This window comes from Pristiophorus japonicus, chromosome 5 (assembly GCF_044704955.1).
Source record: "Pristiophorus japonicus isolate sPriJap1 chromosome 5, sPriJap1.hap1, whole genome shotgun sequence".
Lineage (NCBI taxonomy): Eukaryota > Metazoa > Chordata > Chondrichthyes > Pristiophoridae > Pristiophorus > Pristiophorus japonicus.
This window is the reverse complement of record NC_091981.1, coordinates 108,474,200-108,493,201: the sequence shown is the minus strand read 5'-3', so window position 1 is coordinate 108,493,201 and position 19,002 is coordinate 108,474,200. Positions and strand designations below refer to the sequence as shown.

The 19,002-nt window shown below is 44.6% G+C and overlaps 1 protein-coding gene across 1 annotated transcript in view; it reads left to right on the top strand.

Moving 5' to 3' along the window:
• Positions 1 to 18,331, top strand: part of fkbp14 (FKBP prolyl isomerase 14) — a 32,257-nt gene extending 13,926 nt beyond the window's left edge. The window contains exons 2-4 of the mRNA XM_070880842.1: positions 3,866 to 4,017; positions 10,846 to 10,973; positions 16,616 to 18,331. Of these exons, the coding sequence (XP_070736943.1) occupies positions 3,866 to 4,017; positions 10,846 to 10,973; positions 16,616 to 16,774 (439 nt within the window). The 3' untranslated portion in view covers positions 16,775 to 18,331. The remainder of the gene's footprint in view (positions 1 to 3,865; positions 4,018 to 10,845; positions 10,974 to 16,615) is intronic.
• Positions 18,332 to 19,002: the final 671 nt, after the last annotated feature.

Here is a 19,002-nt window from a genome sequence, read left to right as displayed (position 1 = left end):
CACTCGGCCAGGGATAGGGGCAGGAGCAATTGAACTGCTGACATTGGAACACACACATGCTGCAGGAAGCAAACTCACCGAACAGGCTGCAGCAAGGGCAAAACACAAGCAGCTACTTCAACAGCGAGCCAGCCGGTGCAGGAGGCCACTCGGCCAGGGATAGGGGCGGGACGACCGGGTGACCACTCGACCAGGGATAGGGTCGGGACGACCGGGAGATCACTCGGCCAGGGATAGGGTCGGGACGACCGGGTGACCACCGGCCAGGGATAGGGGCGGGACGACCGGGTGACCACTCGGCCAGGGATAGGGGCGGGACGACCAGGAGATCACTCAGCCAGGGACAGGGGCGGGACCACCGGGAGATCACTCGGCCAGGGATAGGGGTGGGACGACCGGGAGATCACTCGGCCAGGGATAGGGTCGGGATGACCGGGAGATCACTCGGCCAGGGATAGGGTCGGGACGACCGGGAGATCACTCGGCCAGGGATAGGGGCGGGACGACCGGGTGACCACTCGGCCAGGGATAGGGGCGTTACGACCGGGAGATCACTCGGCCAGGGATAGGGGCGGGACGACCAGGAGATCACTCGGCCAGGGACAGGGGCGGGACGACCAGGAGATCACTCAGCCAGGGACAGGGGCGGGACCACCGGGAGATCACTCGGCCAGGGATAGGGGTGGGACGACCGGGAGATCACTCGGCCAGGGATAGGGTCGGGATGACCGGGAGATCACTCGGCCAGGGATAGGGGCGGGATGACCGGGAGATCACTCGGCCAGGGATAGGGGCGGGATGACCGGGAGATCACTCGGCCAGGGATAGGGGCGGGACGACCAGGAGATCACTCAGCCAGGGACAGGGGCGGGACCACCGGGAGATCACTCGGCCAGGGATAGGGGCGGGACCACCGGGAGATCACTCGGCCAGGGATAGGGGCGGGACCACCGGGAGATCACTCGGCCAGGGATAGGGTCGGGATGACCGGGAGATCACTCGGCCAGGGATAGGGGCGGGATGACCGGGAGACCACTCGGCCAGGGATAGGGGCGGGATGACCAGGCGACCACTCGGCCAGGGATAGGGGCGGGAACTGCCGACATCGGAGCGCACACAGGCTGCAGGAAGCAAACTCACTGGACAGCAAAACACAAGCAGCTACGATTTCTTTTAAAAATGACCGATTGCCAAATTTCGGGGCTACTGCGCATGCGCAGACATCGCGGACCCGACTCCAAGGCGCATGTGCAGATGTCCCGGCACTGTTTTCAGGGCAGGACGCTGGCTCCACACCCGACTCGATTAGCCATGCTGCATGACAACCGGGGAGAGGCCGGACAGCGGCCAAAATGGGGAGGAAATTTTTCGCCACACTTCTGAACAGAGAAAAGGGGCACATTTCTGTAAGGGCGCCAAAATTGAGCCCATAGAAACATAGAAATTTACAGCGCAGAAGGAGGCCATTTCAGCCCATCGTGCCCATGCCGGCTGACAAAGAGCCACACGGCTCTTGGTCAGCAGCCCTGAAGGTTACATATAAACCTATGAACAGTGACAGAAAGGCAAAGAGCACCCAGCCCAACCAGTCCACCTCACACAACTGCGACACCCCTTGTACTGGAAACATTCTGCACTCCACCCCAACCGAAGCCATGTGATCTCCTGGGAGAGGCAAAATCCAGATTAAAAATCCAGGCCAATTTAGGGAGAAAAAAAATCTGGGAAAATTCCTCTCTGACCCATTTAGGTGATCGAAACTAGTCCAGGAGATCACCCTTGCTGTATTCGATTCCCTGCAGTACTTACCATTATATCTGTGCTGGCCACAAAAGGTCATCCAGTCTAATCCCAATTACCAGCTCTGAGTTTGTAACCCTGCAGATTACTGCACTGCAAGTGCCCATCCAACCATCTCTTAAAAGTGGTGAGGGTTTCTGCATCCACCACTCTTCCAGGCGGCGAGCTCTAGATCCCCACAATCCTCTGTGTAAAGAAGACCCCCTCAAATCCCCTCTAAACCTTCCACCATCCACCTTAAAACTATGCTCCCTCGTAATAGACCCCTCCACCAATGGAAATAGGCCCTTACTATCCACTGTGTCCAGGCCCCTCAATATTTTGTACACCTCAATAAGGTCTCCTCTCAACCTCCTCTGTTCCAATGAGAACAAACCCAGCCTATCCAATCTGTCCTCATAACTAAGATTCTCCATTCCAGGCAGCATCCTAGTAAATCTCCTCTGCACCCTCTCTAGTGCAATCACATCCTTCCTATAATACGGCGACCAGAACTGCATGCAGTACTCCAGCTGTGGCCTAACCAAAGTATTATACAATTTAAGCATAACCTCCCTGCTCTTATATTCTATGCCTCAACCAATAAAGGCAAGCATTCCGCATGCCGCCTTAACCACCTTATCCACCTGGCCTGCTACTTTCAGGGATCTGTGGACAAGCACTCCAAGGTCCCTTTGTTCATCTACACTATTAAGTGACCTATCGCTTAATGTGTATACCCTTTCCTTATTAGCCCTCCTAAAGTGCATCACCTCACACTTCTCTAAATTAAATTCCATTTGCCACTGCTCTACCCACCTGACCAGTAGATCGATATCCTCCTGCAGCCCATGACTTTCTTCTTCATTATCAACCACACAGCCAATTTTAGTGTCGTCTGCAAACTTCTTAATCATACTCCCTATATTCAAATCTAAATCGTTGATATATACCACGTGATGGAATAAAGTCTTGAGATTCAGATTGAATTGAAGAATTGACAGTGCTTTTAACTTTAGAAGTGTGCAGCCAACAGCAGGCCCATGGTTCTCCCTTTCGAATGCAATGCTAAGTATAAACAACCCAATCTGTAGGAAACGGGCAGTATCATAGATCCACGTAAATGTGAATCTAAAACAGCTGTTGGATTGAGGCTTCCTGTTGCAGTAAACTAAAAGTAAAAGTTGCTCACGGGCATTAGCACACTCCAGCAATAGGGTTCCTGTGGAGCCGAGCTGGCACTAGGGGATGGGCACCCAACATCAAATATAAAAGAGTGAGCATGGCATGCAGTGGTTTCTCACCAGAGTGTTGTTGATTAGACTAAGTGAATCTGATCATAATTGTTGTGCTGTTTATTCACTTGCTGTGAAACAAACCTTGCCTCAGTGTTATCATCTTCATCTCTGGGGAGATTGAAGAAGTACATGTGTGAAAGATACAAATATCTGGTTCAGGTCATGAGGGGGTATAATTACACCCCAGAGGTATACAAGTGTCAGCTGTGGCTCAGTTGGTAGCCTCTGAGCCTCTGTGGGTTTGAGCCTTGAGCACAAAATCTATGCTGACACTGCAGTATTGGAGGTGGCAAATTTTGGATGAGACATTAAACCAAGCCTGCCATCTTGGGTGGACTTAAAAGATCCTATGACACTACTTTGAAGAAGAGTTAGGGAGTTCTCCACAGTGTTCTGGCCAATGTTTATCCCTCAATCAATATCACTAAAAGCAGATTATCAGGTCATTATCTCGTCACTGTGGGACCTTGCTGTGTGCAAATTGGCTGCTACTTTTCCTACATTACTACAATACTTCTAAAGGTACTTGATTGTCTGGACAGCACTTTGGGACATTCTGAAGTCGTAGAAGGTGCTATATAAAAACAAATCTGTCTTTATTTAAAATTCTCATTCTTGTGTTCAAATTCCTTCATGGCCTCACCTCTTCCTATCTCTATACCCTCCAAGAGCTTTGTGTTATTCCTTTCACGATATACATTTGTCGTGTTTGCAACAGAACTATATGGAAGGATCTACTTATGCTCTCAACTTTGGGTACTATTGCAAACTATTTTATTGTATTTCAGTCTTGAGAACAACAATGGCCAGACAGTTTGGTTCACACTCGGGATTAAAGAATCCCTCATAGGCTGGGACAAAGGATTACGTGAGATGTGCACAGGGGAGAAGAGGAAATTAATCATTCCCCCAGCCCTTGCATATGGAAAAGAAGGAAGAGGTATTGTACCCAGAGTTAGCTACACAGATGAGGAATATGATTGTTATTATGCTTATCCAAAAAATATAATATGGCATTATTTATCCATTATTTCTGCTGTACTGTTACTGCTTTTTCTATATACTTAACTACCAGCTCATGAAGTATTTTACAAATGAGATATACTGTATGAGACCAGATGAGATATAGGCCTGAAAATTGCGGACGGAGGCTTCCTGCGGGCAGATGCCACCAACCAAATTATTTTTTGCCCAAAGTACCTGGTGGTCCCGGAGAAATGTAGACTTGCGGTCCGAGGCCTAGATGCGCAGCCCAGCATATAGGTTCACCCATCCTGGGATCACTTGGGTCTGGACCACCAATCACAGTGTAATATTCTCTTGATAATGGGCGTTCGGTTTGTACGAGCTGCCATTGCTATCAATGAGAATACCGGCTAAAGCACAGAAACACAACACAATAAAAAAAACACCTCACATATTTAAAATTAATTGAAATATCAGGCCCGAATTTGGTGGACCGCCCAATTCTCGGCGGTCTCGCAGTGGTCGGTCAATCTTCACCACCCGGTACTGCTGGGGCGGAGTGCTGGCAATATTGGTCCGGGCGGTCCTGAGCGGTGCGTCCAGTGGAGTGTGACGGAACTATATGGAACTTATGATATCTGTGCGCACAACTTTGGGTACTATTGGAAACTATTTTATTGTATTTCAGTCTTGAGAACAACAATGGCACAATTGTTTTGTGCATTGTTTTTGATTGATTTATTATACTTTTTATTTTTGCATTTTCTGGGGGCGGGGGGGGGGGGGGAAGAATAGATCTCGGGGGACTAGATCTCTAGGGGGGAGGACAAGATCTTTCTTGAGGGAGAAATAGATTTCTCTGGGGGGTAGATCTCTCTGTGGGGGGAATTAAATCTCGAGGGAGGGATTGATTAGATGGCTGATGGGGGGGGGTTAGATCACTGGGGGAGGGGTGGGGGGGAGTGGATCGCTGGGGGGGGGAGGGGATCGCTGGGGGAGGGGGGGGGAGGGGATCGCTGGGGGAGGGGGGGAGGGGATCGCTGGGGGAGGGGATCGCTGGGGGAGGGGATCGCTGGGGGAGTGGATCACTGGGGGAGGAGCTGGGGCAGTGGATCGCTGGGGCAGTGGATCGCTGTGGGAGTGGGGTGGAGCGGATCGCTGGGAGAGTGGGGGGGAGTGGATCGCTGGGGAGGGGGGTCTAAATCGCTGGGGGGGGGGGGAGGGTTCAGTCTCTGGGGTGGGGTAGTAGAGTGCCGGGGGTGCGGGGGGAGTAGATCGCCGGGGGGTGCGGATGGGGAGAGAGGGAGGAGTAGATCGCCGGGGCGGGGGGGAGGGGGGGAAAGAGAGGGAGGAGTGGATCGCTGGGGGGTGGGGGAAGAGGAGTCTATCTCTGGGGGTGGAAAGACTTGATTGCTGGGGGACCCGATCTCTCTTCGGAGGGATGGGGGGTTAATTCTATCTCTTTGCGGGGGAGGGGGGGGGGGTTGAGATCTCTTGGGGGGCGGATTTAGATTGGTGGGGGAGGGGGATTAAATCTCTCTGGGGATGGATTGATTAGATCTCTCTTGGGGGGGGGGGATTAGATCTCTGAGGGTGGGAAGACTAAGCGGGAATTGCCTCTCTCTTGGTGCAGGGGGGGGATTAGATCTTTTTTGGGGGGAGGACTAGATCGCTGGTGGGGGGGGGATTAGATCTTTTTTGGGGAGTAGGATTAGATCGCTTGGGGTGAGGGGGCGGTGCGGGGGTGGGGCAGAGGAACATTGTAGTTACATACTGCCGACATACCATTGGCATAAAATCACCTTTTTTCGGACGGTGTGCAGCTCCGGTGGTATGCTACTGATATTGACTTTTGGGCGATCTGCAGGGTGCTCAGTGGGCCGGAGGGTATGCCTACTCCCCGGCGGTATGTCGCTGATGAATTTCCCGTTGGGTAGTATGTACTTATTTTTTGATCAATTTCGCGATTTTGGGCCGTATATTGGCGGTCCGCAGGCGGTACGTCCACCAATTTCGGCCCCTAAATGTTTTAGAAAAAAATCATTTTTGAAATGTTTTAAAATCTGTTTTAATAGGGTTAAAAATAAACTTGCCTTAATGGACAGGGTTTTTAATATAAAAATTAGTGTTAAAATTTAATTTTTCCATGTTTTAAAATTCTTACGCTGGTAAAAATAGGCGTAAGAGTTTGAAGGACATTCGTTGGGCAAATAGCCCAAATCTCTATCCCGCGAATGTCCTTCTCCCGGGGATGCGTGCATTCTGTCAAAAGTCATTTTGACAGATCACAAAAGCCGATTCTTGGCGCATGCGCATTGCGCGCCGTGAACCGGCATTTGCGAGGCCTCTTCGGGTGCATGCGTACATCGTACGCACCTAGCGAGGCCGCAATTTTCAGGCCATACTGTATGATGCCAGATGTTTTGCAATAATTGCACAAGATGATCATAGTGTTATATTACTGAAATAGTAAATTTTGAAAAATATTCTGATTGCCCAGTGGAACCTTTTGTTTTTAATAATCTTTCAACATACATATGAACTTTACTGCACCTAAAACTAAATTTGTGCATTTTAGTGCTTTGTAATTAATTTTCTACTGATTGAGCACAGTCTCATGTCAGACCCAGTTGATTTTAGTTGCCATTCAGTAAACTGATAAAAGCACACAAGTTGGGGTCAGGGTGCTACGTTGGTGTGTACAAGAAATGAGAACGTATGGCACTCCCTACAGTCCCAGTTAAATGTCAAGTATGCAAAGGCAAGTATCAGCCTACTCGGGACTCCAACAACTGTTTTGATATAACCGTGATGACACAGTTACACATACCTTCTCAGGAAAGTCATCCTGGAGTTGAGTTCTCATTCCTTTCAACACAGATTGGGATAGAAATTCAGTCGCTTAGTGCCCCTAGAAAGGGTGTAAGTGGTTTTGCCCTTGGTGGTTTCAAATCACTCCCCTTCCAACAGTTCTGGACACTGAAATTATAGTAGTGAACAGAAATATACAGTTATAGCCAGATCTTTCGGTCTCAACCATCACAATGCTTTTATTCAAGTTAAAGCACACACCTGCACCCAGTAAAACACATCCTGGTGGTGTAAAACATATAAACACAGTACAACACACAACCCTGGCCCATCTGAACAGGCGCCTAACGCGAAGTACCCACGACTAAAACACCCCTGCTTGGATTCAAAAGTGCACCACTGAATCCATCTAACAGAATTGTGTGTACGCTTATGTTCCGTGCAAAAACCTCCCCATTAAACCTCTACGGCTTGGTTGGGACACACAAAACCCCTTCACGCTATGCGGTGGTCTTAAAAATGTGTGTGCTGGGATAAATGCTCACCAGTTACCCCTCTGGCTTACGCGCTACTTCTCCCGATGAGGCGTATCTTCTGGTTCTGTACCAATCTGTGGTATTCAAGTCCAGTCTCAAGGTCAGCTTCCCAGTCGAAATATTGAGGCTCTCTTTGCTCGTAGATTGTGGTTCTTCTCTCCATCCCAGACGGAGTGCTCAGTCCTTGTGCGTTGAACGAAGCGAGTAAGCGGGGAGAGCACGAGAGAGCAAGAGAAGGCCCAAAACCTGCCACTCTTATACTTGCAAAATACTTCTTCTCGCGCCAAAAGTTCAACTGTCCTTTGCCTGAGGCAGTACAACTAAAAGAGCAAAAAAAAATGTTTTTGGCCTGTTCCTTTGTTACTCGGCTATTTCCTCGATAGGACTCCAACAGGTCTGGGTGGTCGAAAAGCTTTCTGTGTCTTGAGCACCGACCAATCTTCTTAATCTCCCACTGATTACATGACAAAGGGCCCGTCCATCAACCATCTTCCTGCCATTTCAGCCATCGATTCTTGCCCACCTGATGTGTATTCCTGTGGGACATGTTTGGACCTGTCTCACATCATTCTGTCTGCTTCTCTGCAGTAACAGCAAAGTCTGAAACTTTAAGTCCAAAAGTTTATGCTTTTGCTGTCGATGATTTCGCTGAATCTTACAAGGGTTGGAACAGGTGCGCTGAAGGGGTTGGAGCCGCGAGCACTGGTATTCGCACCGCTCGGCACATTCAGTGTGCCGGTGCTGGCGGCGCTGACCAGTACCGCCCCGGAAGGGTCGAATCTGCGTGCAACGCCCCCGGTTTCAACAGCTCAATGATTTTTGTTTCCCGCTGACCCTGTACCGCCTGGGAAAGCGGGCGGTCCGAGCTGCTCTGGCGGCAGTGAGGGAAAGAATGACTACATGAGCTAAGAGTGACTGTTTGTTTTTATTTTTATTTTTGCAATTTATCTTTGTGAAGCGAGCAAGGTATTGGGAATGTTTTTTGTGGCGATTGTTTTTTCCAAGAAGCCTCCCTTCGGGCACTCCGAGGCCAGCTCTTTAGCAATGGGTTTTCAGTTGCTTAGCCAGCCTAATGCCCTAAGACAGGTGTAGGACACCTCCCTTAGTGCTCCGCTGCACACTCGAGGCCCAACTGCTGAATTTTGTGGCTGGAGACGCAAACCATTTCTCGGCGCAAAATTTACCATCCCGCTGTCATTAGTGCCCTAATTAGTCTCCAACCGAATTTCCACCCCATAATATCTACAAGGAACAAAACCTAGTGTTGGATTTGTGTAGGAAAATGCATTTAATATTGCAACGAAAATATCCTGCATCTAGCTTTTTCATCTTTTTCAACTAATGTACTAAACAATTGCTTACATGAAAATTGTTAATGTTTTTACAATTAAATTACTAACCATTCCATACTCTCTTTGTTTGGTTAACAGCTAGCATGGCCATGCATACTCAATGCATGTCTTTGAATTGAAACCTCCATTACCCAGTGACCTTTGCATGCTGATTTTGGCTGTTGTGATTTTTACGTTCCGGTAAGGTTGACTACAAGTGAGTGAAAGTAGGGACAATGTAATGGAATAATTTCACCCATCACCATCATAGATAATGATCGCATGTCAAAGTAATAAAGCAGGCAAGTTCTTGCCCCCAGATTACACATGTGGGCATAATCCTACTCTGAATCCTTAGAGGGACTGAAACTCCCGTTTATCTCTTTATCCTGGACAGCTGAGAGCCACATAATCTCTAGATGTCATTGTTATATATAATGAATACAAAGGGTGTTGAGAAAAGCTAAAGTTTGAATATTTGATGAGGAAAAGATTAAGCTTAGCTCCGATGCCTCCTGAGGTCCAGTAGCTTGCCAACACTCACTGTCAAGGTTCACATATCAAATAGCCATTTGAAAGAGGTACACCAAACCTCAGCAAGGAGTGAAAATATATTGGAGCGACATCCCAGCACTGAGCTCGGGGAGGTCGGAAATTATATCACTGGCAGATGCCCATGTCACTAGGACAGATCTTGACCACCCGCAAGTCGGGAGTCTGCAAAATGCGGCAGAAGCTGACTTCTCTGGGGGTACAGCTACCAGGTACTCCCTGGGTACTACGTTCAAATCCAGCCAGGATTGATGGAATGCAAATCTCAACTTTCTGCTGTCTAAGTATTAGTCATTAAATAAGTCTGACTATCTTTAATCTACTTACCAATGGGTATGGCTCGACAATAGCAAAGCACCCCTAATTTAGCAATAAATTGGCAATCTCACTCAGGATGGCTGATGAGAGAAATGGGAAAGTGATACAGTAGGTGCTCTCATGAGATTTGGGCTTAAGGCACAGTATTGGGGCAGAGTAGAGGAAGCTTTACTCCATACCTAATCATGCCTTATCTAATGGGAGTGCTTAGAACTAATTACTGGGAGTCCAAAATCTGGTGTGTTTCATTTCCCACAAAATTCACAACAGTTAAAAAGAAAATAAATAGTAATTTATTTATGTATAGTGTAACAGTTGACATCAAGATTTATCTCCACATTTTATCTTGTTTCCAAGTATATCTTGACATTCATGTTAATCGCATGAATAGTAAACCATTGTTGTAAAACAGTAAATTAATATATCTGACCAACTGAAGCTCTTATTTGGCAGAAATATTAAGTGTAAGTGATAATTTCTCAAGAGAATTCTATAAAAGTCATGATGTAAGATTTGGATCACCGGCCACACACACATTACCCAAAGAGTCTTGGGAGTTATAAGGCATTTTATTAAGGAGCTGAAGTTTTAAATATAATCAGATACAATACGCAATTAGAGATACGCAAAACAATTAAAGATATCCAATCCGTAACAGATGAGAATGATTTACTGGCCCCGGAACGGAGTGGACAGACATTGAGGCAGAATGGTGGTCTCGGCACGGATCCCGAGCTGGCGAGTGTTAGGCCGAAGCCAGTTTGAGGTCCACCCCAGAGGAATCTCCCTCCCTCTCTGCCTGTTTCTGGCTTTCGGCTGCCCATTTATATACCTTATTTCGGTGGGCTGGTGGATACCTCGTGTCAATCATTTTTACCCATTCAATTGTCCAATTATAGAGGAGTAGGTACCTATGGCCACCCACTCCCAGCCTGATGAAGTCATTTTCTTCCTTATCTCTGTCTGAATGTCTTGTCCTTTCAAAAGACGGCCTGTTTATATTTAAGGCTCCTTATTAAATCTCTTATCAGGCCTGTTTTTGTGTTCTGACCTCGTAATGACATTAGCTCTCTGTGCAATATTATATCTGATGTGGCTAGAATTCTATTATGCCATAAGCTATTTACTGAGTTGGCATACTTATTATTTTTATAAATTCATTATTTCTTTCCGATGCATGATTTCTTACAATGACATGGTTTAATTTTGAACACAAGTACTCAGTTTCACAACTAATATAAGTATGTTGTACAGGAAAAATTCCACCTGAAAGCACTTTGATATTTGAAATTGAGCTTTTTGAGATCAAAAGTGGACCACGGACTCATGATTCATTCCAAGAAATGGACCTTAATGATGACTGGAGATTGTCCAGACAGGAGGTAAGTCTGTTTTTATTATTTATATCTAAATACTCTCTACTCTTTCCCAATAATGTGCCTTAGCCCTAATCTCTCAAGAGCAGCCACTGCATCATTTTACCATTTCTCTCACCAGCCACCCTGAGATGGCCAATTTATTGTTAAATTAGGGGTGATTTTGTATTGTTGAGCCATACCCATTGGTATCTGGATTAAAATTGGTTAGACTCATTTAATGACCAATACTTATAGGTAGCAAAAAATTGAGATTTGCATTCAGTCGTCCCTGGCTGGATTTGAATGTAGTAACCCTGGAGAAGTCAGCCTCTGTTGTATACAAGCACACAGACAGAGTAATGTTAGTCAACATTACCAATGAATACAAATCATAGAACCTTACCACACATCAGTGGCCACTAAGGTCCACTGTACCTGTGTCGGCTGTCTGAAAGAACTATTCACTTAGTCCATTCCACCGGTACTTCCCTATAATTTTTCAAAAAAATATTCATCTGCTTCCCTTTTCAATGCTATTATCAATTCTACTTCCATTATTGTTTATGGTGGGGCATCCCATGTCCTAACAATCCGCCATGTTCAAAAAATACTAATAACCTCTCCCTTTGTTCTTTCAGTGATTATCCTAAATTTATGTCCTCTAGTTATTGACTCACTGACCATTGGAAATAATTTATGCTAGATTCATAATTAAAACCTCTCATCCCTGCTGACATCCTAATAAATCTCTTCTGCCCCCTCTATCCATGGACTTGACATTCTTCCTAAAGTAAAGCACCCAAAGCTAGACGTGGTATTCTAACTGCAATCTAACCAATGATTTGTGAAGGTTTGCTTTTGCACTCTACACCACTATTTATGAAATCTAGAATCCTGCATGCTTTTCTTAACCGCTTTTATAAACTTGTTCTAACTTTGTGTTTCTGCTTCACCTACATTTCATTTGACATCTGTTTGCCTCAACGTATCTGTGTCCTCCTTGAGTTGCTAACAGCCCCATTAACACAGCGATTCTCCTTAATTTTCAATTTTTACTATTTGTACCCCCTACACCCAAGTCCAGATCAGCGAGAGAAGAGAAATGTTTCCAACACTGACCATTGTGATACATCATTGTTTACATCTCTTGGAAGATTCCATTACCCACTGCACTTTGTTTCCTATCCATGTTACCACACTCCCTTTAAATGCGCCACTTTATATCAAGTTCCTTTTATACACCATATAGACAATGTCCACTGCATCTCCTTCATCAATACACTCTGTTATATCCTTAAAGAACTTGATTAAGTTTGTTAGCCACAACTTTCCTTTTAAAAATCCATACGGATTGGCTTTAAGTAACCCATGTCTGTCGAGGTGAATTTTAATTTTGAATCCTGTATTATGGCCTCTCGAAGCTTACTGACTACCAACATTAGGCTGACTGCTCTGTCATCGACTGGTCTATAGTCACTTGGTTTATCCTTTTCTTCCTTTTTGTACAGCGATTATTACATTGGCAATCATCCAGTCATCTGGCACAACTTCCACATCCAAGAAAATTTGAAAAATTCTGGTCAGAGCCTCTCTTTCGTCTCTCGCTTCCCTGAGCATTCTAGGATGCATGTTTTCTGCACTGAGTTCTACCATTTTTTTTCAGTACTATTTCTTTATTTATGGTTATGCTATCTAAACGCTTCATAGTCTTCTCTTTATCCTTTCACTCCATATTTTGTGAAAACTAAGGCAAAATATTAATTTATTATCTCTGCATTCTTTCATAAGATTTCCTTTTTCATCTCTAGTCAGTCCTCCCCTTAACATTTATTTTACTTTTTATAAAATCTTCTACTATTGCCCATGTCCCGAATTTCGCGATCAGCGGTCGAAGGAACGGCGTTCGCTGTTCATTATGCTTACAGTTGCCCACAGAAAGTTTTTGGGTTTTTGAGCGCCAACTTATGGTATTTAGGAACCCTGTTCAGTGAGCGCCCTCTACAGGGGATCTGTGGCATGTGTGAGCAAGACGAGCAGAAATGTGTCTTCAGCCAATCAGATTCAAGAATCCTCACTGAAACATGCAGGGCTTAAAATTTGGTTGCGTAGCACCCGTTGTTTGGGCACTACGGGTGCCGATTTGGCTCTCAAATGGCATCTGAGTAGCATGCGCACAGTTCTGGTGCGGGTCACACTAGTGTGTGAGGGCGAGAGGGAGCGTATGAATGTGAGATTTGAGTCATGACTGTTGGTCGGAGGGTAATGGGGATGTGGTGAATTGAGCAGTGTGTGATGCTTGTGGTGCACTTTGTGGGATAAGACATTTGATGATGCATTCATTGACCTTGACCACTCGTGTGAGGTCATTGAACTTCTTCGAACACAGGCCCTCGGGACAACACTCTTGACATTGACCTCCATGGCTATCTGCTCCCACTGCCTTTGTAATGTTTGTCTGGAGAGCCTTCAGTTCCCTTGTTGAAGCAGGGCCTCTCTCCACCTCTTGTGCTGTGTTGGAGAACCTTGGAGCCCGTTCTCTGGCCTATTGTGCCAGTGCTGAATGCCAGTTGAAACTGCTTTCTGGAATGGTCTCATCAAACTGCACCTCCTCTTTAAAAGCTGGAGGCTAGCTTTAATTGGTGCTAGCTTCACATGAACTTGAGCTCCCTGTTGAGTGTGCAGCCACTTGTCATTATGTTTAGCATTGGGCTGCAAGCCACTATCATTTAATTTAGCAGGCTACACCAAGTTTGTGTGCTGCCTGCATTACTTTAAACAGGCGCAGGGTAATCACTCATCATGAACCCCGCGCCTGTTTTCAGGGGCTATCGAACTTTTAACCCACAGAGACTAAACCAGGAAGTATAAATTAGAATATTTAATTAAATGTAAAATCATGTACAAAAAGCGAAATAAAGAGAAATAGAGGATTAAGAAAGAGATAAGAGACAAAGAAAAAGTAAAAAGAAAATTATTTAAATTTTTAATTTAAAAAAAAAAATCTCCAATAATTAAATTCTGAAGGAATGAGACTCCACACTTGTAAAACAAAATTTTCAGGGCCAGAGAGGTTGCTTGCCAGTAATTAAGACCTATCACGTCATTAAAAATTCACTTACACCTAAATACACTAACCCCAATTTTTTCTGATGTATTTAGTGGTTAACTGGCGGGTAAGTATCTCAACTTCTCACCCTTCATGTATTTTAATGCTGAATCTATCGGCAAGGTATCGTGTAGTGAAGCTTTTGGAGGAGCATGAAAAATTGGACAACAACTTTCAGATTTCCACCTTTAATTACACGTGTGGATGCCAGAAGTTGTTGTCCGATATGCTCCTTAATAACGGTGAAAGCTGATAGCCTCACCATCATTTCTATCGCAAAATCCGGGACATTATATTGCTTGCCAGTCTCTTCATACCTGCACTTAGCCTTTCTAATCTCTGTTGCCCCTCAATATTTTCTATGTTCAGCTTGACTTTCTTTTGTCTTATTAGCTTTAGATTGGTCATATGCCTTGTTTATACGTCTCATTTTAATTTTAATTTCTGTACTCATCGAAGGAATTCTACGTTTTGATGTATTACTGGTTCTTCTTGTGGCAATTTATCTCTATCTGTGTCCTAACCATTTCCTGTTTGAGCATTTCCCATTGTTTCTGCACTCATCTGCTAACTTTTTTTTCCAGTTTATCCGGGCTATTTCCCCTTTTTTATCTCTGTGAAGGTGGCATATTTCCAATCAATTACTTTTATCTTTGTCATCAGTCCTTTTCAATTTTTATGTCGAAACTAATTATGTTGTGGTCATTGTGAGATACTCCTCTGCCCTTGAATTAACTATTTGTCTCCTATCATTCGAAGAAGAGCAGAGGGGTTATCCCCGGTGTCCTGGCCAATATTTATCCCTCAATCAACATCATAAAAAAACAGATTATCTAGTTAGTATCACATTGCTGTTTGTGGGAGCTTGCTTATGCACAAATTGGCTGCCGCGTTTCCTGCATTACAACAGTGACTACACTTCAAGAGTACTTTACTGGCTGTAAAGCGCTTTGTGACATCCGGTGGTTGTGAAAGGTGTTATATAAATGCAAGTCTGTCTTTTCTTTTTGTCATTCCTAGAACTAGATCCAGTGCTTGCTCTTGGACTAAAAACATATTGTTCGTGCAGCAATTTTATTGTAAATGAGCAATGTTTATACTTTTGAGATGAATTATTTAAATTCTACAAACTTTTTTAGGTGGGCATAGTCTAGCCATTTTTGAATGAAGTTTGCCTGTGAAATTGTCCATATCAATGATTTTTTTTTGAGAGTATAAAATGCCTCTGTCTCCAGAGTCACCCACAATAACAACTAGAAAATATTGTCTGGTCCAAGTTTTCAGTCAAGCTTTATATTGAGAAGAAGGTTCAAATGGAAATAAAGACACTTGTGTTACAGGAGCATTGCTGAGGGGAAATAGTAGGTCTCCCTATATCGCCTGAATTCCGCGCTCACAGAACTGACATCACATGGGCCATCAGATTAAGGGAGCCGGTTTCAGTAAAGTAGGGTGTCAGTCCTCTGGGTTCCATTGATTGAACAACTGGGTCTCTGTATTTTACAACACAGCCAGGACTCGGTATGAAAGTAAGAGAAAGGGTGATACACGGATGTCCCTCTCCCAAGACAGAAGGAAAACTGCTAGGCAATAAAAAAAAAAACACCTTGGCCCTGAAAATCGTCCACCCTTCCAGCATACTCCCACCTTAACTTAAGTAGGACTTCAAAGTAGGCCAAGACCCAGATACATCAGGTCCTGGCTTTGTGCTGCGGTTTCCTGAAGGCTGTTAAGAGGCAGAGTCTCTGCTCCACCCAGATAAGGCTGTTGACATGGAGGAGGGGGAGAAGTGAGATATAGCAGGAGCTCCCTACATCAGGGGAGTTACCCTCCTCCGAGGAGTCACGCAGTGCATGGTCGATGGTGGTACCCCCGGTGAGACTAGGCGAACTGGTAAACCAATGGTGGAAGTGGAACCCACCTGGGGCTCCAGGCCAGGATTGAGGGCTCGACCCCTGAGGTGGAATGTTTTTTTAAAAACCTCTTTAAAGTGACCCCATTACCTATGTTTTCTTGGAAGAAGAGGCAGACCTGACATATATCCTCCGTCTTCCTCCCTTTCCCCCCCCCCCCCGCCCCCAAACCCAGCCAGGTCACTCTTCTCTTGCACCATGCTGCCTCTATGGCAGGTCTGTACCATTAATGTGCACCTGGTTGCAAAGGTGCCCACTTGCATTACAAAACTGGGGGCCTCCCCCGATCCACAAACTTACACAGTCTCAATAGTGTCAGTCCCCAGCAGGCACACCAGGATCACTCGTGCTCACACAGACACTCTAGTTTACCTAATTTAAAAGTAATTTGAAAACATCTGCCTAATGGGTAAGACCTTCCAACAAATAAACTACTGTGAGTATGCCTAACAGTTTGCATTAGGTAAAAGTATTTTGAATTGAAATCGAAGAATTAAAAATGTATTTTTTTTTGTTTTAATTCGGTTCCCTTCTCCCCAGTATTGCAATATCAGAATATTTTTTATCCATCAACTTTTTTTACTTTGGATTGCATGACTTTGAATGTTCGTTTCTGCTAAATTAATCCTGGGCTATCTGCAAATTAGGTGAAAGAGTATCTCCGCAGCGAATTTGAAAAATATGGAGTTGCACAAAATGACACGCAACAGGAGACTATGGTGAATGACATCTTTAAAAATGAAGATGAAGATGAAGACGGTTATATTTCGGCCAGAGAATTTACATATAAACATGATGAACTGTAAATTAATTTATGGTTCTGTTCCTCAGCAGCATATTTGGACGTTGCATTTGTGATAACGGCTTATTTCTCAAGAAGAAAACAAATTATCACTCCATTACAAAGTAAGCCAGATATATTAAGTTCCTTTTTAAAGGATTAAAAAAAATGTGATATGTTCTAAAAGATGATGGGGTGAATAGTTCAGTGGCTGGCATGTTGACCTCCCATTTTTGTAATATTTCACCTGGTGGTATTGGCATCCACTAAGTAAGTTAATCTATCTGTCTGTGGGCATTAAGATCAATCATAATTGTGTGACAGTCATCAGGAGAGGCAGGGCTGTGGAATTGCATGCCCACTGCCAAATTGCTCATATTCATTTTTTTTAAATGGGCACTGCCCGTTTCAATTGTATACAACTAAAATCGCCTACTCCGCACCCAGCTGCGTGTTTATATGGCATTACAGAGCGGGTTGGGTACCAGTGAGTCACACACTCCTGCTTTTACCTTCTTTGTCACTGGCAGTATTTTTTTGTATTAAAAAAAATTCTAGTGTATATTTAAATATGTATAAAGAGGGCTTTTTGACAGACAATATCTATGGCAAATAACCTCCTTTCCACTTGTGCTTTACCTCTCCCTCTCTCCCCCCCGCTCCCCGGGCACCCCATCCCCACCACACTCAATAACAAAATTCAGTTAGACATCGGCAATCAGAATTCCTTTTTTGTCTGTCTTGCTTACGGAATGTTATTTTGCCTCTCCACTACTCTGGATGTCCATTCCATGTGTTGCTCGTTTATGTAAAGAAGAATTTCCTGTAACTGTCCTAAATTTACCTTTTATTAATTTGCATCCATGTCCCCTTGTCTCACAATTTAAAGTAATATCTATTTTGTATACCTCATAAGATCATCTATGACTCCTCATTTCCAGGTTGCAAACCCCAGGTTTCGCCAATATAAAAACCAAGTGCTGAAAATACTCAGCTGGTCAGGCAGCATCTGTGGAGAGAAACAGTTAATGTTTCAGGTTATTGATCTTTCGTCAGAACTCCGTTAACTCTGCTTCTCTCGCCACAAATGCTGCCTGACCACCTGAGTATTTCCAGCACTTTTGTTTTTATTTCAGATTTCCAGCATCTGCAGTAGTTTGCTTTTGTCAATTTTCTCTAGTGTTTCCACATAACTCTCACCTTTTACTTCAGCTTTGTGACTATTTTCTGCACTGCCTCCAGCACTTGATTGTCCCTGTTGTGTCTCAGCGACCAGATTTGGACAGTCAAGGTATGGTCTGACCAAAGTCCTGTACAGTTTGATCATAATTTCCTCTGGCTTGCATTGTCTATGCAGTTCAAACTTCTATTGGCGTTGCTGATTCATGCTCTGCATCGGTTGGATATGTTACATGTCAAGTCTATAAACTGCATCCGTAGCTATTTTAAAACATTCATGGATTACATATGATGCCTACTTTTCCCTTCCTATATGCAACAAGATTTGCTACTGCTGTAAAAGCCAAAAGTTCTACATTTACTTTGATTGTGAGAATAAATTAGAAGAGCATTTAGTATGAAATTGTACCCACTGATCTTTGATAAAACAGATTCCCATACGTTCAATATGACAGATTAAAGAATAGAAGAAACTGTGTTAACTTTATAATAATTAATTGATGTGATGTATATCCCTTTTCCCCTCTTGACCCTTTCTCTCCTGTCTTCACCCCTTCCTGTCACCCAACCATGCCAACTTTCCTTTTCCCTCTCGCATACTTTGCTCCTGCCAATCACTGCCCCAACCCATCATGACTCCCCTGTCTTCTTACTCTCCTGATACCATACCAGGTTTGAATCTCCCTTGAATAAACCTATGGTTACTTTCTGCGTCCTCTTACCATTCTCTGAAGGGCATATCACTGCCTCTTATTTTGAATAGAAATCCTAACTGCCTCCTTCTCCTCTGACCTCGCTGACCTTCCAAACCAGCATGACTGCTGAGGGTTAACCTCACTAACGTTCTTCCAATCACTATTGTGCTCTTGAACTCCAGCAGTGTATCAGCCATGGCTCAGTTGGTAACACACTCGCCTGAGTCAGAAGGTTGAGAATCTAGGCTGACACTCCAGTGTAGTAATGAGGGAGTGCTGCACTATTGGAGATGCCATCTTTCAAACGAGACGTTATAACCAAGGCCTCGTCTACTCAGGTGGATATAAAAGATTTCGAAGAAGAGCAGGGGAGTTATCC